Source organism: Lonchura striata, chromosome 9 (assembly GCF_046129695.1).
Source record: "Lonchura striata isolate bLonStr1 chromosome 9, bLonStr1.mat, whole genome shotgun sequence".
NCBI classification, from domain to species: domain Eukaryota; kingdom Metazoa; phylum Chordata; class Aves; order Passeriformes; family Estrildidae; genus Lonchura; species Lonchura striata.
Window position 1 is genome coordinate 2,669,810 of NC_134611.1, and position 20,687 is coordinate 2,690,496.

The 20,687-nt window shown below is 38.2% G+C and overlaps 1 protein-coding gene across 5 annotated transcripts in view; it reads right to left on the reverse strand.

Annotated features, from left to right (window-relative positions):
- The window catches only part of RALGPS2 (Ral GEF with PH domain and SH3 binding motif 2), a 113,852-nt gene that overhangs the window by 13,116 nt on the left and 80,049 nt on the right, over positions 1–20,687 (reverse strand). For 4 of the 5 annotated variants that reach the window (XM_021545911.2, XM_021545912.2, XM_021545913.3 and 1 more), the window contains exons 11-17: positions 19,918–19,985; positions 19,128–19,263; positions 18,125–18,276; positions 9,019–9,073; positions 5,699–5,776; positions 4,053–4,158; positions 3,212–3,304 (exon numbers count right to left, since the gene is read on the reverse strand). In XM_021545911.2, the coding sequence (XP_021401586.1) occupies positions 3,212–3,304; positions 4,053–4,158; positions 5,699–5,776; positions 9,019–9,073; positions 18,125–18,276; positions 19,128–19,263; positions 19,918–19,985 (688 nt within the window). The remainder of the gene's footprint in view (positions 1–3,211; positions 3,305–4,052; positions 4,159–5,698; positions 5,777–9,018; positions 9,074–18,124; positions 18,277–19,127; positions 19,264–19,917; positions 19,986–20,687) is intronic. The other variant, XM_077785288.1, reaches the window with a different exon arrangement.

Here is a 20,687-nt window from a genome sequence, read left to right on the forward strand (position 1 = left end):
GAAACTTTATATAGCAGACAGAGTTTTTTGTTGCCAGCGTTCCTTTCCATGTCACAGAGGGCTTGAGAAAGGAAGCAGAAAAGACAGATGTTTAAATGGCTCCAGAAGATGCTTGGAATATTTTGCTGAGGTAAATCTCCAATGTATCAATCTTTGAAAAAGAAACCTGCTTCAAAGTAGATGGCATCATCCTTTTTGCCTGGGAAGTCAAAAACCCCAAAGCCTAAATCTAGCCTTGGATCTCTTCATTTTGCAGAGTGAACCCCTTTGGGAATATCACTGGACAGTATTTGGAGCATTTACTCATGCTCTAGCTATCTAGGGATGATTGACCATCTGCAGTTCATTCTCTCCTGATTAACTTTTCCTGAAAATGCAACCAAACGTGAACAGAAGCACGACCCTTGACAAGTCATCTCCACAGACTCCAGAACCAAAGCTGAGGCTCTGTACAATAACTCTGTAGTGAAATGGATGGAAACCTAAGCCATCAATAGCCAGGCTCAAAGTACAACATAGGGAGAGCAGCTGAACAAGTTACTGACAACCTATTATTAGCCTGTTTCATAAACTGGAATCCATTACCAATCCCTCTATCTGTACAGCAGCTACCAGGTTTTCCACCCTAACTTCAACACAAAGGTCATACTCTGTGTTATAACAACCTCTGAAGCAGAGGTTTGCTGTGGCTACTCACTGCAAATGATTTTATTTTTTAAATAAAAGACAACTCAAACTGTAGTAAATGGCTATTACAATAGACAAACCTCAACTGCACCTGGGAAACCAAATCAGAGACTGAACTCAACAACAGGCTTGGCATCCACAAACAGAACAGAGCCTGTCTGCTGCCCTAAAAAGCTGAAAGTTCTTCTATCTTGGCTGTGTACAGCCAAATCCAAGGCTGTGCTGGACAGTTCAGCCCAACTGCATAGAGCCAACTATTAAAAAGAAATTAATGTTCTTCAGCAGCCACTGCTTTTAACTGTCACTTCTCTTCCTCCTTTTCCTGGGAATTGCCTTGCTCAAACTCCTCTCAGTATCTGAAAGCCATGAGGCTGTAGGCTCCTGATGGGAAATCCTGCAAGCCCCCTGGACACCAACACCTCCTCACCTCTCTGCAAACTTCCTCAGTGGTTTCCTGGAACTTCCTTGGACAAAGAAACATGAGCACACAAGCATGTGAGACAGATTTTGGCTTCTTAAGCCTCTGTTCATCAGCAGTTTAGATGTTGTAGGTGTCACAGCATATCAGCAACTTGGGGAATATCAAAAGTCAATTCAATAGGGTTAGAAAATAATCTTTGAAATAGCATTGTAAATGGATGTGACTGTATTTCCAGGCAAAGTAAAGGCTTTTACAGGAACAGAGACTCAGAAGGATCAGGTACCAGACTATTTACCTCTTTCCTTCATTTACTTTTGCTAAAGAAAGGGCAAGACAATTTAACTTATTGAAATTGTTACTCTGAAGGAAATGTGTAATCAATGTGAATTCAATGCACTTAATTTCCAATCAATATAATTCCTTGCTAAGCAATTTTTTTTCAAATTCTTGAACCTGCATGCTATTTAAATTACTTAAAAATGCTAACACAGAAGAGTGAAAAGCTTCTGAATGAATAGATACAAGTCTGGTAAAGTCCTCCATAATTTTTAAAGAATAGTGAACCAGGAAGACTTACAAATACACATTCTATTCCTAAAAAAAAACCAAAATGCAATTTTGGCACAAAGCCTCAAGGAATCACAGCAGTAACATGAACACAAAGTCTGACATTAACACAAAAATTTCTTTTCCATTTCTCAATGTTTCCAGAAAAAACAGGCAACTAGCTGTGAGTGACATAATGCCAGCACAAGTTCTTTCCTGGTTCTTTCTTTTTTTTTTTTTTAATACTTTGCATTTCTAGTCATAATAGCTTACAAGTCTGCTCTTTCCTTTTAATGAGGTGGAATCCTTCCCTAAACTTTTCACTGAAGCCAGAAACAAATGCATCCAAACACACACACACTTCTCCCAAGACACCCAGAAGACAGAAGGATTGGCTAATTACCCTTCAGCCTGGGCTAGACAAATTAAGTAGGATCAGTTTCAATCTTACCTAAGCAAAGCTAGTAGGGGTGGATGGCCAAGAAACCACATAAATAGTTCTGAAAGTAATTAGTATTAGAATACTGTTTCCTAACAAACCTCCCACAAAAAATGGGAAATAATCTCTTAGATTAAGAGAACTTTATACACAAACTTTCCACAGAGCAACTTCAAATACCCAGGAGCCTGCGAACCAGAAATGTTAAGCTTCAAATCTCCAACCTCTGCACATAAAAATGTTAGGATAAGAAAACAGCATTTTGTACCAAATTCCCCTTTACAAGGATTCCAAAAGCAGAACTCAGTCTGCAAAATTCCATAAATTCTATGCAAAGCAAGTGCTCTACAGTGACAGTTGTCATAAATTAACCTGAAACACCTACCAAGGCAACCAAGTAATGATTCTGAGTAGTGAATGAACTCAGATTCAAGTATCTAAAATTTTAGCCTGTTTTTTATGAGAATCATTACAATTAACTAGGGACATCAAGCAGGAACAATGCACATCTTAACATTCGTACAGAAAATCCTCTTGCTCCTTCCCCACATAAGTAAAGCATTTTTTGCTTCTCTCAGATCAAGTTGCAGCAAATAAAAGGAACCCCAGCATCATCTGACATCGCAGCTCTCTGCTGAGCAAATGAAGTGTTTGGTACTCCACTGCAGTTAATGGCTTACAGGACTATACAGAAAAATCAGATGGTCCAATTTTACCACACAGATGAAATTAGTACATGTTTAATTGCTGTATCTTATGATTGCTCAATTTTTCCTCATCAGTGCTGGTTTGGATTTCAAACCACGACAAACTGCTGCAAGACTCAAATCATCCAAAGATGGAGCTTTGAAAATGGACAGACCAATGACACAGTTCCTTTCCTAAAAGACCAGCAAAGTCAGAGACACATGGCAGATGCAAAGCAGATGTTCTTGGAGTAGCATACAAATGTAAATGATATTTCCCTGGAGTATATCCATATGAGGTGACTGACTGACTGGGAGACAGGATAGTGCTAACTAGAAATCAGGCAAGGCATGAACTACTCTTAGTGTTTACATCAGGAAATCACATTTTAGTTTTGGCAGGTGATACTGGAATATGCCTGGTTTACATACATGTTTTCTCTCTGTAGCCTTCAGGGATTTTGCAGCGTAGTAGAAGAGTTGGGTTCCACACAGTGCTACCCAGTATTTCGTCCAAGATGCTACCTGGAGAGAAAACAAGCAAATGAACAAACAAACCCCAAAGTGCAATGGATAAGTGAAATGCTTCATAACACTGAGGTGTGCAAGAGGAGGCACCATCCTGCAAGAACATGAACGTGCTGACTGTCCAGCCAAGCATCAGCCATATTTCCAAAGCTGCTGTTTGTTATTCATGCAGGCCTACAAATGCATGAAAACTCCAGAAAGCAGAAAGAACATGTGCCTTTCCTTTCTAATCTCAGAAAAAATGTTCTGCATCTTGCTCTATACTCCCTGCAATCCCTACAGAACACTTTGTGGAGTCAGAGTACATCTGTCCATTTCCTTTTCCATCTTAGGTATAAGGTATCTCCCATTGTTCTGAATATGTATTTTGATTTATCATTTATTATAATGTATTTGTAATGCAAATGCTAAGGGTTATCATCTATTGATAGATTGTTGGGATTTACCTACTGTTAAGGAAGACAAAATATGATTCTCTCAATTTTAAAGTCATCAGTAATTGTAGAAAATTTTATGTAGCATCCTCTTCTCTTCTACTCCCTAGATTATGTGTATAGCCTTACAAACTGAATAAATGCACCATACAGAAGAATCAAAACTCTGTCAATGACCCTAAATCATAATCAGAAAGGCAGAGGAGATCTCAGACACTTGAACTAGTTGCCCAATGGCCATTTTAATGTGTTCGTAACTGGGCAAAGGAAGAAGGTGAGAAAATTAATTTATTAAAAAAAAAAAATCTTACTGTAGGTTTTTTGCCTTCTTTCAACAAAGTCTTCCTCCTGAGAACACCTTGAATAGTAACTGCTCCTGGATACAAATGAACAGCCAAATCTTCAGATTCTAGGGAGCTGAAAGGAGCATGTGAAGAGTTGTGTGAAAAAATATTTTTCCTAAAGTAATTTTCCAACCACTACCAAAAACTAATGCAAATACCTTTATTGTAATTTGAAAATGTCAACTTTCTATTTATTTGACTTCATTGTGGAAAAAAACTTTGGCTGTTACAGGGAATTGCTGTTGTGGAATTAACACTCGCAAGCAAAAGTGATCAGAAAAATTAATTAGCCAAGCAGGTAACCCTTAATTAAAAAATTAAAACTCAAAACACGACTGAAAGACAAGAAAAATTAATTTTAAAAAGTAAACATTTGAAGTACATTGGTACAGTTGCTGTACATGTTAAACCTCTCCTTCAGCCCTCACAGGAAAGATTTGACTATTTTTTGGTTAGAAACACCAGAACCATTAGCACATCAAAAACAAAGCACAGCTCAAACATGCACAATCCTTAAAATATCTGAAAGCAAGGAGAGTGGGCGGGAGCAGGAATAAAGAGTAGGAACCCAAACCACAGCTTTAAGGTGTTTTAATGCAACTGGTGCTCTACTGATCATCTGCCCTGCGAAGGATCGGAGAGCAACAGACTGAAACAAAGGCCAGGTACAGCACTGAGGAAAGAAAACTGAGCTTGATTAAAATTCCAAAGCTGACTGGCTTCAAAAACATTTCCAATCAGAGAAAAGTTACACCAGGAATCATTTCAGTAACTGTCAATCAGAGTATGTAACTAAAGTGCTGAACCAAGCAGCTTTCTGGAAAAGCCAAGAGATTGAACAGCACCCAAAAATCATTGTGAAGGAAACCAGGATTTGTTGTTTGAGCCATTATATGTCCAAAGTAAAATGGAAATGTGACAAACACTTTCATTGCAGCACCTACTGAGGATGATGATATGGAGACAATTTTGGACACTGACAGATGTGAACATGGGTTTCATTCAGTGAGACAATGCTTGCTTCTTAACATGACAAAGGTTTCACAGTTAATGGCAATTTCTTTCCCAACTACAGTGAGACAGAATCTGTATCCATAAGGAATCAGAATAATCAGTTAGTTTACTCTGTCAGCTTGCAAATATTATGCATTTTAAATTGGGGGCAATTTGAATGTGTCACTTATTTTAGGCATCTCTCTAATTTCAGTGAAGAAGAGCAAAAAAATGCAGTACAGAACTGCCAGCAAAGAAAACATCTGGAATGCCATCCATTAGCACCAGGAGCAGTTTTGTTTCCACACGAGAACTACTAGCACTGCTCCACAGCAGCAGGCAGTTCAAAAGCTACTCTGGCAAAACATCTTTAAGCCTTGATAGAAAGATCCAATGGTTCAGAATTTGGATTTGCAGACTGGAATAAACAATCCATATGCTGATATAGAGTAAGTCATTGAAGGGAAAAGTATTAAGTCTGAAGAAAAAGGTCTCTACCTTTATTTTGACACATAAGTTAGAAAGGTAACATCAGAAAACACCCACTTAATTATTAAACCAAACCAAATCACCAACAGCAGAGGGAAGGTTTGACACCTCTGTGTGCAGTGGGATTGTACCTGCTGGCCTTCATGTGGCCTCGATGGCCATTTCGTGACACTCTTGTCCCCGGACCGAGAGAATGGTACAACCTGTTCCTGTTGGATTCCATTATAAATTGTATGCATTACATATACTGTCATTCACACAAACAGCACCACTGCTACAACAGCACAGAACTTTATTTGTGTGCATATCACAAAGCCACTTCTTCCATGTAAGAAAAAGCTAATAATTTTATTTAGAAAAAGGCATGCAGAAGTAAATAATATGGTTTTTCATTTCATCAGATGCTCTCTTTGTCAGAACTCACAATACTGAAGTGTTTTACTGGCACTGATAATTAACACATTTTTAGAGCAAAGTCTGCATTTAGCTTAGACTAAATAAATGTAAAGAAACCATACTGATAAAACTTATTTTGAAATCTGACTTTAGATATTACTACAAAAATGGTTTCAACTTCTATGAGTATGACAACAGAAGCTGTTGGCTGCCAGGAACGACAAGCTCTGTCAAAATACACGTGACACTGTTTAAAATCCTGTTGTGCTAAATAACATGAAAATCAACTCAGCAATATTTCAATTTTCCAGTTCATCTATGCTGTACACTTTATGTGTAAGCTCCACACTTTAAAATCATTTACCTGATCCACACTGTTATCCCTATTCAGGAACTGTGCCCCAGATCTTTTGTGCCTTTTGAACACTGCTTTGCTTCACTGAACCTTGTTTTTCTGAATCAGATCCCCTTAATCAACTGAATTCCATTTAAGTCAACACAAGCATTGTTCAGGCACTTTGTCCTCATGTCCTGTTTTTTTTATCCATTTTTCTGGCTTGTATTCTGTTGAATGACTGAAGATCAACAATTCTATGGGAGCAGCCAGTTAAGTACAAGCCTTATTATCAAAAAGATATTAATGAATCACCATCCACAACACAACCTGTTCCACAATTTGCCATCATTTTTTTTCTCAACATAACAGATATTTTTGAACTTATTAATTATTTTTCAGAGCATACTCAAGATTTTGGCAAATAAAACAATACAGAATAATAAAGTAAAATGAGCTGTTTATTTTTGTATACATATGGCATGCAAATTAAGTATATTTTCTTCTTACCTTTAAGCTTGGGTTTGGTTTTTTTAGGGGGTTTTTTTGCATAACAAGGAGGCTACCACTCTTGGAATCCTGCTATTTCAGGGAAATCTATTCAGAGACACTCAGGATAACAACCAGTGAGACTGAAGTGTCACCTAATATACTGCCCTTAACTAAATTTAAGTGTAAGGACTTGGAATTTTAGTCCTTCCAGTAATTTTGATTGGCCTGAAGGGGCACTGCAATGCTGAAAACTCTTTCTCAAGTTTCAAACTAAGATTCTGTTGCACTTAAAAACAATCAGTGGCTCTAGTTCTCACCCCTTCTGCATTCCCTAGCTACAAGCAGAAAAGCCAGGAAAAACAAGAATACATTTTACATTTCCTTTTGTTACTTGAGGAATTTGTGTGTGGGGAAATTGTTTTCTACCTCTTAAGGCATATGATGCAGATTTAAGCCTTCCTACCCAAAGATGTTCCTAAAACACAGAGAAATACTGAACTCCTACTTGCACGGCACAGAAAACAGTCAATAACAATGTATGTATCCCAGTTTTGCCAGAGTTGGTAATTCCAGCCAACTATTGCCTCTCCCTCACTTAAAAAACCTTTACAGAGAAAGGAAACCACTGTGCTTCACTGTACAGACCAAAATAAGAGACAGACCTTCTCTAGTTATCTTAAATTTTGACACTTGCATGTCAGTGTATTACCTATCAAATTTTAAAACATGCCTCATCTTATAAACCAAGAGACTCAAGGTTGCTGCAGATCTCTAGGAAACTCACACATGGTGATGGGAATGTCTGTAAGGAACCCTATCCCTCTCCCTGGAAGCAGGCAAGAGAACTCACCCTGAAACACATGAAACCTGCAACAAGGTTCCCAAAAGCTCTCAGGAGAAAGGCAAGTGCAGAAGGCAAGTGGAATTTGAAGGAGGCATCTTCTGTTTGACATGGAGCAAACATCTTAACTGGGGGAGCCTGTGGCTGGCTGCCAGCTCTCATTAGCAGAGGGATGAAAAGCCCCTGCTTTGTCTCAGGAGTCCACACAACAATTCTGAAAAGCGTTACCATAAGTTTAAACCTAAATTTTAAAGTTTCTTATTCTGCTCTTGGTAAAAACACTCAACTCACCATTTCTTCTAACTTAATGACTTTTTTTATCTTTGAGAAACACCTTGATACCAATACACAGTTCCATGAGGCAGCAGGAAAGGGAAAGAAAGAAAATCTTTTGACTGTTGTATGTGCTTTGTGATGCAGCCTGCAAGTTAAGAGATTGCCTTTCTGACCCCATTTGTGTTCTCTGCTCATGTGGAATGTTACCTGATTAAATTGTTAAGGGCCTTTCCTCATGTATGTATTCATGTTTAAGGCATGAGGCATCCAGGAGTTCACCGTAGGCACGGAGAGATTTTCAAGGAGTTCTTCCAAAATGAGCAAAGAACTTTAACTGCTTCAATGAGTTCAATCAGAATATGTTTGTGGTAACAGCTCCCAACTAAAAAGATGAAGTTTTTTGAAAAAGACTCCTATGAAAAATGTAAAAATAGTACCAAAAGTCATCCATGGCAACTCTGAAGCTGATGGATTACCTGAAACTGTGTTATAGAAGCAAGCAATGCACTGTATTGTGCATCTTACTCAGCTGTGGGAAGGTGAATATTGCACCTCTTCCTGTGTTCAACTGCAGCTGTGTGTCTTTTTCCACATTCTCAAACACAACATGAGAATGCTACCTGAACACTCACAGGTGCTGGAAAAGGAACAACTTGTTAATTCTGGACCAGAAAGTCAGACATTAGCAAGGGGCATTGTTGTATAACAGTGAAAGGAAAAGAGGATGAGAGAGACAAAAAAGGTGACAATGCCAATGACAAGAGAGTAAAGGGACTATGAACAGATGAAGTGTCTCAGGGAAAGTGAAAATGAAAATTAGACACAAACAGCACATGTGATATCCACATATACAAAACCTTTGGGGTCTAATGGTTCTCTGGCTGAGCTCCTTCAATGATGTGTGCACTGAGTAAACACCCAATAGATAAAAGCCCTATTAACCATTAGTGAGCAGAAGGTGTTTCTGTGCTGTTTTAACAGATCCAGTGAAATTACTACAGCTTTTTAGTGTTCTTACAGACAGAAGATCTCTAGTGAAAAAAAGCACCATTTTCAGGACTGAGTGAGAGACTAATTAACAATGTGAGTAGAGAAACACAGGCTTTTCTTACCTTTCAAAAGCTGGCCAGGAGGTCTCTTCACTGAGTTCAGAACCATCACTGCTACCTAGAGAAATATAACAGAAGATACATTATTTCTTCATCTACAAACCACCTCTGTCAATTGTATCTAACAAATCAGAATAGTTGAGATTCTGAATATCAGAATTTTTAAGATGAAATGTAAAAAAAATACTTCAGTAAAATACTACAAACAGAAAACACTTTGTGATTTGCTTCAGGAATTTCATATAAACTGAGATGGAGATTGAAGGGACAGGGTTTAGTTCCACATTAAGAAGTTGAAGAAAAGGAGCACTAATAAATGGGAATCTTATTTTCAAAATATAAAGAACATCCTAAAACCAGATTTGTCTGCATTTAAAAAAACAGGCCACTTATTTAAAAAATTTCTTATCAAGTCACACACAGTCATGACACAGAGGTGCAAATTCATTGCTAAATCTCCAATACATTATATGAGAAGCCTTAAACAATTATTAAAGCTATCTTCCACTTACTCTATCACATCACAACAGTATTATTTCCTTCTGTGCCTTGTGAACTAATCCAGAAACAATTCATTTTAAACACTGAATATAGAGGAAAATCCCAAAACCCAAAAATCTGATGCATCCACTCAAGGCAGTCCCATAAATAAGACAGTAACTTTACAATTCCAGTAAATCCCATCAGTCTGAAAATGAGTATTTAAATATAGGTACAAGATGGGGGTTAGCCGTAATGTAAAAAATAAGTCAATAATTATCAGTAGGGATGCTGTTAACAGAAATCAGTAGCTTCTGTACACAATTCCAAACTGTTGCCTTACTGCTATGCACCTTTCACACCAGCCTAGCTGCCCACATGAGCAATTGTCCTTGTTCTCACTTCAAACCAACATTTTTAGCTCCAGATAATCCCAAAGCCTAAATATCAGTGCAATTCAATGTCAGGCAGTGCTTGAAGCCACTTTTTGGCACACTAACTTGCCACCTTGTTTGCTCTGCTGCCTGAACACCCATATATTAAAGGGAAGCAAGAAAAGAATACAATTATTTTGAAACAAACTAGAAAACAAGCAAAAAATTTGGATCAATGCTCCTTACTCAAGAGTTCCCTCAGAGAAACAGCAGCTGAAAATGGGAACCAGTTCCCTGTAATTTTACACAGAAAATCAGCAGGGAAAAGCAGTGCCCTGAAAAATCATGTGTACAAAGTAGGTCTGGATATTCACTGAGTAAACACAGAGTAAAGATGGAGGCAATAAAGATTTACACACAGCAGGGGTAATTCCAGCCAAGAGCCATGAAAATCTCAGCATGGGCTGAAGTTCCCTCTGTGCAAAATTTAAGAGAAAATACAAGCCTTTATCTGCCAGCCAATTCAACTGAGATGCCTCTTCTGCAAACATTAGCTCAACATCCACATATTAACATGATCTCTGTGGGATACTAAATAATTTGGTCTCAGCTTATTCTGATTTTTTCCTAAAGGCAAGTCCTAACCTGGTTCACACCAACACTACAGTAAGAGCTGTTTGTGTAGAGATACAGAAGTGATGTTGCAGTGGAGGCATAAAGGGCTGCAAGCAGGGAGGTAAAATACTCAACAGGTAACTTGTGTTACTTCCTAGTAAGTAGAAGTGCCTTTAAATTTTTAGTGCTTCGATTTGCAGGTCATTGATCCTTAAGCATCCAGCTGCTGGGAGGGTTACAGCAGCAGGTAGCTATGTGCACAGCTGAGTAGCACAGTTTCTCCTCCTGTGACTTACATTTCCTCTGAGCTGTGGGGACAAGTGACCAAAGAGACCCAGTTACTGCGCCTGAGTAAGAGCTTGCACTTCAAGTGACCCTCTCAGACTGAATCTATCAGCAAACATTCAGGTGCCACAGGGCAGGTGAGCAAAGAAGTGGCCATAAAAATAATCAGGAGTTCTGCTCGGCACAATTTACACCTGACCTGCAACATGGCAAAGAGAATGTGTGGGCTGAGCTCCATGTTATGCCAGGCACTTCTACACAGAAAGACTACCAGGTAAATCATTTACTACCCCGGAAGAAACAGGAGTAACCAGTGGAGTAACCTATCCAGGTGGAGCCTGCTCTTGCAGTAGGAATCTTTGCAGAGTCTTTACCATTTCCTGGAAGAAACAACTGTCACTCAGTACTTTCAGCAAATTCTACAATCCACATCACAGTGAAAAGCTCAGTGATTTACTCCATCCTAATGAAACCACAGCTGCATTCTCTGTAAGGCAAGACATGAAGTCTCTTCACACGGTTTGGGGATGAGGAGACAGAATCAGATGTAACAATTCAGAGACAACTTTAAGCAGACATCTTGGGTTAGATCTCCCAGCTGTCTTTGAAGAAGGCTGTTTCTGTAGAATCTCTTACAGGAAGACCTTAAGGTGTTGAAATCCTTTTAGCAGCTGGAATGACAATTAGGATGGTAGAGTTCAACCCCAACATGAAAATAGTTTTCCTTGCATATAATTGAAGCTTTTTTTGTGGTTACTTGGAGCAATCTGTTCTGCAAAATGGTGCAACAAGTTCTGTCAAGTTATTCAGCCAGCACTGAAAGCATTAGGGATACTTAGAATCTTATTTATTTTCTTACTTATTTTCTTAGTAGTTCTTAGATTTAGCTTTTTATTAGCATATATATTAATATATATAGAGCTCTTCTTAATTTAGGCCCACTTGATAGATACACACAATTAAAACGCCCTAATAAGACAGTTATTAAGTTACTGTTTGTATTTAAAGTAGGCTGATAACATTAAAATTCTATCTGAAATGGAAATGACATTTTGATGGCAATTGTATCAGTTTGGCTAATAAAGTTATATTCAACTGCTGTGCTAAGTACACTACAGAAAGGTTTAAAAGCTAGTGTTGCTTTGTAAAAATGCAAAGCAATCTAGATCAAGAGCTAAAATGTCACCTATCACAAAGTGGCAATCCTTGGTACAGTATCAGTACAGTAAGAAAACCTACAGGAATTTGGGGGCTTTGTAAACCAAAAGTTTCACTTAAAAAGTTAAATCTATACAGAAATTACCAATTACACTTAAAAGGATCATCAATTTGTAGAAAAATTGGACAAAACATCATAGCAATTGATTTAACATTTACATTGATCCCTAAAGGGGTTGTAAAAATTGTAACAAAAATCTGGAAAAGGTTGAATTTTAGTGTTTGACTATTCCTCTAACATCCACATAAAAACATCTCCAATGGGATTTTTTAGATTCTAAAACCCTCTAGGAGATACTTTGCAAGACACAAGTTCTGATACTAAAAACCACCCCTTTCCTGAAAAGCAAAACAAAATAACTGACATCTTTCCTTCCAAAACAAAACAGAGGTAAAAGGGACTGTTTTTAACTTAATATAAGTTAGATGTCTAGCCAAGTTCTGTTTAAACATTAAGTGTACTATTTGAGTGTCACCTCAACTGGAAATATTTCATTCATTCAGTACTCTAAAAATATATCACCTTCTTAAATTCTTCTCAAGTATGTACTCAATATTTGAGTTTTTCCAACAACCTCAAGCAAGTTCTTCAGGTTAAACTTAATAACAAATTCTAGGTAGTATAAGCCCTTTCTGTTAGTTGATGTTCTAAACAAATTTTGGCTTTATATAAGAAGCCACTTAAAACATTATCTTCCTAGTTTTCTTCATTGCTAATAAACTTCTGATGCAGGACTGAAATAAATGAAAATCTTTAGGAAGGTTTTTTCCTATTTTAGGAATAACAGCATTTGGCAAGATGGATTTTTTTGCTAACTGCGCCGATGATTATCTGAGGAGGCTCAGGATTGTCTGCAGAACCCCGGCACTGCAGCTCTGTTCAGATGTGAATTTTCTGCTCACATCTGCAGATGTGCACAGGCAGATGGATGTCTGTGAGACGTCTGTGCTCCAGCCACACAAACAGCATGAGGTTCCCAGTTATGGGACAGGGAATGCCTGTGCTATCCCATATCCACACCCCTGGTCATGGCACCCACTCACTGCCCCAAGTCTGGGGATACTGAACACTTAACACAGGCTTTCTTTATCCAGAAGTTAGTCCCCAAAGTTAAACAGGTGTTAACATAAACAAACCAACTCCAAAGAGTTTAAAAAGTCTTCAGACTAAAAATTCTTTCCCCTTCCCAAATCTGTCATCGACACTCTCTTGGCTCCGGTTACACTGTGTTTCCAGAGCTGGTGATGGACCTGACCGAGCTCGAAATTCTCCCATGAAAACACAAAAAACTGGTCAAGAAGCCTGAACATCAATGGCTGCAGCACAGCCCAGCCAGACAACACCACAGAGATGGGCTCCATGCCCTGAAAGCTCTGCTCTGCGTTGGTGAGTTCACAACCACACTGTGAACTCCTCATACGTAGTTCATGACTATAACAAATCTAGCAAATCCTCATATATAGTTCATGACTATTTAAGTTCAGTTTAAGCAGCTCAACTCTGGTTTCCCCGTTAACCAAATACAGATGGCAGGGACTCTGGCAGAGGACTCGAGCAATATCATGCCAGAGAATGGATAGAAACACCATCACAGAGTTTCATTGTGAAAAATCAGCAAAAGCAAATAACCAAATGGATAAAGATGGGGCAGAAACAGGGGGTTTGCATAACTACATTGATGTAAAGACATCCAGAGAGTGAGCCTTGGACCAAACAGTACCAAGAAAGATTGGGGCAGAACTGGAGTGCTAGACTGTATCTTCTCCTCTCAAATCCAGGCACCTACACGTGCATTTTTAACCTCTAATATTATACAGTTTTTTTAATTTAGTTTATCACTAAAGTAGTAGTGGCTCACAATAGCAAAACCAGGTATCCACATTTAAGGCAAGAGTCAGACATCCATATAACTCATAAAAAGGAAATATATAAATAAACCTGACATACTTTTTCTGCCTGAAACCGTACCTGAAATCTGATCTCATGACTCAGTCTTACACACCTGAACAGCACAGTACAGGTTAAAGAATCAAACAAACACTGGCTGTGTAAAGGTCTTCCCTACTCTACAGGCTGCCAAGACCTCTGAAAGTGAATGTATACACTGTATACCTACACCTATACTTCATTTATTTAAAGAGAAATATAATCCCTTGTAGAATTCAATAACTTCGAGTGGTGACTTAATAGAGGAATTCATTAAAATGTTGATTTCTCATATGTATTTCATGCCAGTTTAGGTTTGGAAATGTACTGTTCTTACAAAGGCACTTTCTTATATTAATTCACACTGATTTAGAATACCTTTCTTTGACTGCAGCATTAATTCCTCCAACTGCATTAGAACAAAGGCTGAAGCTGTTCTCCAGTGATTGCAACAAACAAACAAACAAAGGCAAACGTTCAAGAGTTCTAGTTTTTCCAGAGCTTTCATCCATATCATTGTAGATCAGGAAAAATAAGTGGAAAAAAAAATAGCTTAAAAAGAATTTGAATCCAACACTGCCACAAACCATAATTGTTTCCTTTGAATTTTTAAGCACCTCAAGTTGCAATCTCAGTTTCAGCAGTGTTCCTGTGTTCATACCTTGACATCTGTTTTGAAGCGATAATATATGAGACAGCACTCTCAAGGAATAACTTTCAGCAAAATTACTTTGCAACCTCTAGGTTAGATGCTCTAAGATGAAAAAAGCCACATAGAAGTAATATATGAAAAGAGGGGCATATTTTACGCTGTCCCTTTACTTCTGAAGAATTAGCTGAACAATTTGCCATTGTAAACAAACCCAGCTTAAGAAATTCAGTAACGCAGCAGAACCACATTGGTGGAAATCCAAAGCTTCTGAGAACATCAATGAAACAAGCTGAACAATCCTGCAAAGATACTTAAGGACACTTAAGCAATAAATACTTTGAAAATGTAAGAAAATTGGGAATGAATAGAGAACCATATATTCTTTGGATAAATATCTTATGAATTAAAGGAAGTTTCATGCTATTTCTGAGTGGAACCAGGATCTAGTAAAATCATCTTAATTGACCCTACTTTTAGGTGAGGAGGTGACAGGAGGCAAATACAGGCAAGAGAACAGGTGGTATGAATGTGCAGGTGGTTCCTTGAACCCAGCCAAGAGCAATGCTCACACCTCAGCAGGGCAGAGTGTACACAGTGACCTCACCAAAACAGTGACCTCATCCAAACACAGCCCTCCAAGAACAAAACCACGTTGTAGCTTTAGGCCTGGCTGATAGCAGTGAGTGGGGGTTCTCAATGAACTTCCACTGCAAAGTAAAAGCATCTGTCCCAATTTACTGAAAGCAAATATTCTGGACTGTCTGCACAAAACAGACATTTTCAGCACTATTCATCTGTCTGTATTTGCTTGTGCTGTCTCTCAAAGTGTCTGCAATCAATAGAAATAAAGTGGGGTTTTAAGGACTCGAGCCATATAACCTCTTTTTAGCCACCTACCTAAGAATGAGATGAATCATATCCTTGAGGATTTCAATTCTCTATGGATTATAAAGAGTTCCAATTGTAACTAGCTCAAATGTAGCCATCTACTTTATAAATATCTAAAACTTTAAAGAGACTATTTCTTCTTGTTACACTCCTGAATTCAAGAGAACATTTCCCATCTGACACTGCGGGAACTGGACAAGTGCTTCTTCCTTCTTATTAGAATAGCCCTGGCACTGCTGGAAAAAGACTTCTCACTTTTTAAAATCTTCTGTCCAGATAACAAGCACCTATTTATAATATAAGAGGACAGCAACAGAAGCAGAGGTACAGCTCCCTGATTCTAGCATAACACATGACCCTCGTCTATGGAACCATCCCACAGTGCTAGGAACAAGAACTATTTTGACCCAAGCACAAGAAATCAATATAAAAGAGACTGTATCTTTAATATTTTTGAGCTTGTTTGTTTTCAGAATGAGTTGAATGTACACACTCAGCCTCCCATCGTTGAAATTAAGAAAATAATCTGATAAAGGTCTCTGACCTTGGCTGTCACATCACAGATCAGCCTGTTTTGAGCAAACCCCATACCTACCTCACTTTCTGCATTGCTGCTGCTTTAGGAATCATTCATTGCAATAAAAACCGACCAGTTAGTATATTCTTCATCTGTGAAAGGTTAATGACATGGATGTACATGCTCTGCACCATTCCTAGAATGGACTGTCAGCCTTTCCCAGCATGGCATAACCAAAATGTCCATCATCACTTCAATGTATGCTTTAGGTTATAGACTTGCTGATGGATTCCTGTGAACAGTGTTGTTACACTGGTGGTTTTTTAATATTTAACAGAGGCAGATCCTATCAGATCCTCCAATATGAAAGGACTGGAAAGGTCTAAACACCTCCGAGCCCTCAAAACACAGGAGTGATTTAAAGCAGCGTTACAGTTGTCTTTAAAGGCACATTCAAGGTGCTGACATAGCAGAAACTCTGTCCATGTTTTGAAGAAGGATCATTTACCCGAAAAGTTAAGTCCTATATAGGCTTATATGTAAAAAAGGTAGTCCTGTTTCTAGAGCAACAGGTTTAAATCCACATTTATGGGCAAAGTGAGGAATAACACTCCTTTCAGTACACACATTCAGGAGACATTTTCCTGACCGTCTTTTGAAGCTGTGTTGTAGAATACCATAAACCTCCTCTCTGCTGCACTGACTGTACTAATTCCAAGTCCTAAGCAAACAGACTACTTCAAACATGATGGAGGAACTCAGCAGCTTCAATCAACTTCCTTAAATCCTGCTGAGGCAGCAGCACAGAATGCCAGACAACTTACATTTCCAAGAATTCTGAAGTAATAGATACTGCAAACCTCCAGAACCTACCCTCTTCTTCCATACGTATTTCTAGCACCTCTATCAACCTTTTGTGTCATTGAAATTTTCATCGTCAAGAAGCAGCTAAAAAAACACCACTGCTGGACTGTCAAAACAGTGATAAAACTGAGTATGGGGAGCCTGGAGATGAAAGAGAATGGGAGAGGGGAATTTCTAACAACAAATGCTGATCTTGGATAAAATGCCCAAGGTTGCTGTTTTACAAGTCATTTATTCAAGTCTTCTAAAGTGGCAATTTTGTTCCAGCTTGTCAGGTCATGCTTGAGCTAGAGAACAGAATTGAAAAATTCTGAGAGGGACAAAATAGGAAAATCCTATATTCTCCAAAAATGATGAGTGGTTCTCAATGTACCTTATGAGAAACTGCCCATCAGCTCTGGCAAACCTTCCCTGTTAGGCTCTAATGGAAGTACAGAAATAATTTACCCAGGAAAAAAAGGATTGACTGCAGAGAATTTCTTAGGTATTTAGGTAGAAAACATCTGTAAAGCATTGCCCTGAGAAAAGGGCATAAATGCATAAAAATTGAACACCATTAAATTCTATCAAACAAATAATTCTGAGGAAAGGACTGCAGTGAGAGGTTACATTTGTCCAGCTGCAGACAGGTAGATTTGAGAGGCACTTGTGTCCTGTCCTCCCTCCACCTAAAAGATCTATGTGCAACAGGAAAAAAGAGCACCTAGTCTGACAGAGGAAACTCAGGAAGCACAACTTCTCAAAAAAACCACCATCCTAAATAGATGAAGATAAATAATTTATCAAAATTTACTATATTCTGACATTTTGAGGTATTTGAAATTTAGACTTCTATCTTCTGTTGAAGTCAGAAACACTTAGAAATTATGCTCTTAAAACTGTCAGCAATTTACACTGTTAAGTCAACATGGCATTTTACATAGAAATCTCACTATAAAACTTTTTAAACTTGAATCGATTTAGGGGGGAAAAAGATAATAGAAAATTTTTATGTCCCATACTTCCTTCCACCTCCATGGAGGAAGAGGAATATTAGAAGCTGTTATCACTAACAGAGATAAAGAAAAAAAAAACAACCAAACCCAAACAGCAAAAAAATTTTTTTTTCCCCATTTCTCAGTTTATGGTGTGTAAATGAAGTCACCCTCCTTCCCCTACATTTTTCACATTTGGACTACAACAGAAGCAGTAATTTTGAACAGCACTGCTGCAGGCTCAATCACCATCTAATTGTGCTAAAACCTTTATTAAAAGCCCAGGCACTGCATGGGTGTGTTGGCAGCTCCTACCTATTGAAATTCCACTGGACAGGGTGGAGCTCTCAGCCTGCCCTCGGGATGGGACGTGGGGCTCCATGACGCTGTCATCCAGCAGGTGCCGTGGTCCCGCATTGGGGAATGTCGCGCTTTTAAATTCCGCCGTGTTCGTTTTGTGTATGAAGCTAGAAACCAACGAGGACACAACATTACAACCTCGCCTTTGGTGTGTCTCAGGAGCTGCTTTAATATCCTGAAGGACTGTGTGCACTGTGCTCCTGAAGCCCAACTAAATCATGGCCAAATCATAAGCAATTGTGCACAAATAAATTATCGCTAGGAATTGTCAGGTTTAAAACTGCACAGGAGTCATGTAACAACAATGAAGTTAGGAGTACATTAACAATTGCTTTCAATATCTTATGCCATTTTTGTCTTCTGTAACTGTATTTTTCTCTTCTATAACACTTCTATAATTGAACTGCAGTATTGCATTCCAGCTCATTAAAGGTGAACTTACATAATAGAAGTTATTCATTACTGAGTAGTTACAATCTCGCATTTTGAAGACATGACAAGGGAAATTATGAGATATTGATCAAGATATTATTAGAAGTACATTTATATGGAAAAAGCCTGATGCCATTACTAAACAGAGCTAATCTACAAAGAAAGTCTATAAAGGAGGTCTCCTAGTAAAAATACCAATAAAGCAGTGATATAATTCTGAATTTGAAATAATTACAGTGGCATCGAGTTACTAAACAGTGATAGTTTTGTCATTCAGAAAGAGCCATTCTGGTTAACTCACTGACTAGTCTTATTATCACAACTTCAGCCTTCCTGTTTTGATTAATCTCTTTGGTTGGGATATCAGCATTATAGTTCTGAGCTTGCTCCCTGGCTACAAATTGCTCTGTGAGTGAAGTCCTGTGTACAAGTCATGCTACTTTTTACAAGCAAAGCTTTTGTATTGAAAGATGATACATCACTTCAAAAAAAAGCTCAGGATTTTTAGGTTAAGCAAAATGCTGACTTGTATCCCAGACTGTGGCATTTCCTATGTCCATGGGGTATCAGGTTCCGAGGTGAAGGGGGTGTTGGTGGTAGCAAGGCTCCTTCAGCTGCAACACTTTTCCGTCCACTTTGTGGAGATGCTCCGACTTCAGAGCCTGGGAAGAAAAAAGACATTACTCCCAAGTAATTTCAGAATTCCCTCAGGGTCACTTCTTAGAAAATAATGGAAAAATTGCACAAAATTTCCTAAACTCCCTTTATAAGGGATAGCTGCAGAAGAACTTACTGATCTATTGATAATTAAACCCCTTGCACTTCAGGGTTTTTGCACAGGATTAAAACCAAACACACTTAGTTCAAATAGATTATCCAGTGGAAGTATTTTGCAAGTCCTAAAGGTGGCTGCATTTACTCTACCAGCACTGGGCATGTTCCACTGATTCTACATTTTCAAACTCCTGCCTTCAACCACTTTTGGCATTGACCAAGAAGAATGTTCATTTTTGGAAGCATATTATGCCATGAAAAGTTTAGATGAAGGCTCTTCTGTCTAGACACAAGAAAGAATGAATATTTAATAGCTTTTCACCCCAAATGACATTAATAACTTAGTGCCACAATACATACAAGAACCTAAAAAAAATGACTCAATTCCTTCTTTACAGATCACCTTTAGACTTTTTATTACAAACATGCAGTGTTTAAACTTCACACTTCTTTATAGCCTCAGGCAAATATTTTCCACGTCTGCAATTCTAAAATAATGCACATGACAACCTCAAGTCTTCTCACATTTATTAAGCATTTACCTACTAAATCTTCTCTGGAAGCAGCAGAGTGGGGGGTGCTGGTCCCTGGTTCTATCTTTAATGAAAGTCTGCATTAAAGAAACATTAAAAATTACTTATCAGGAAATAAAAATATAAGTTTATGAAGAAGAATTTTTTAAATTTATGATTGCAAGCTGCCTGATTCTGTGAATGCAAGGAATACTATGAAGGTAATACAAACAGTGCAGAGTTATCTTTAGCACACACTATTTCCAAAATTGATTTTTCCTGCCTATTGCTTTGGTTCACACAGACCACCAATGCCCTGGGATGTCTGGTACACACATGAAACTGCTACTCCAGATAAAACCTGGGAAAAATAAAATTGAAAATAGTACACAACTTCTCCCCCCACCTTGGCTAAAATATTTATTCTTGGAACACTTAATATTTTAAATTTTTTTATGAAGTGCACTAGTGTGCCGAGCACCTAGCCTTTTGTCTTTACTGGTCCAAAACCCAAAATCCTCTTCTGTGTTTTGGAAAATACATTATCAACTTGATTTCAGCCATAATTCAAGCTTTTTCTGTAACTTTTTAATGCCATTTCCAGCAGGCCTACAAAGAAGACAGACTATAGGGGCAGATAATTTCAGGAAGATGAAGTGTATCTTGTCCACATAGTTTGCAGAACTAAAATCTTTGAAACTACTAACACTGAAAAAGCATCTATTTAATTTTGGGGAGAAAAAGTTTGAAGTTTGACAGCTCATCTCCCTCTCATTCCAGACAGCATAGCAATGATTCAC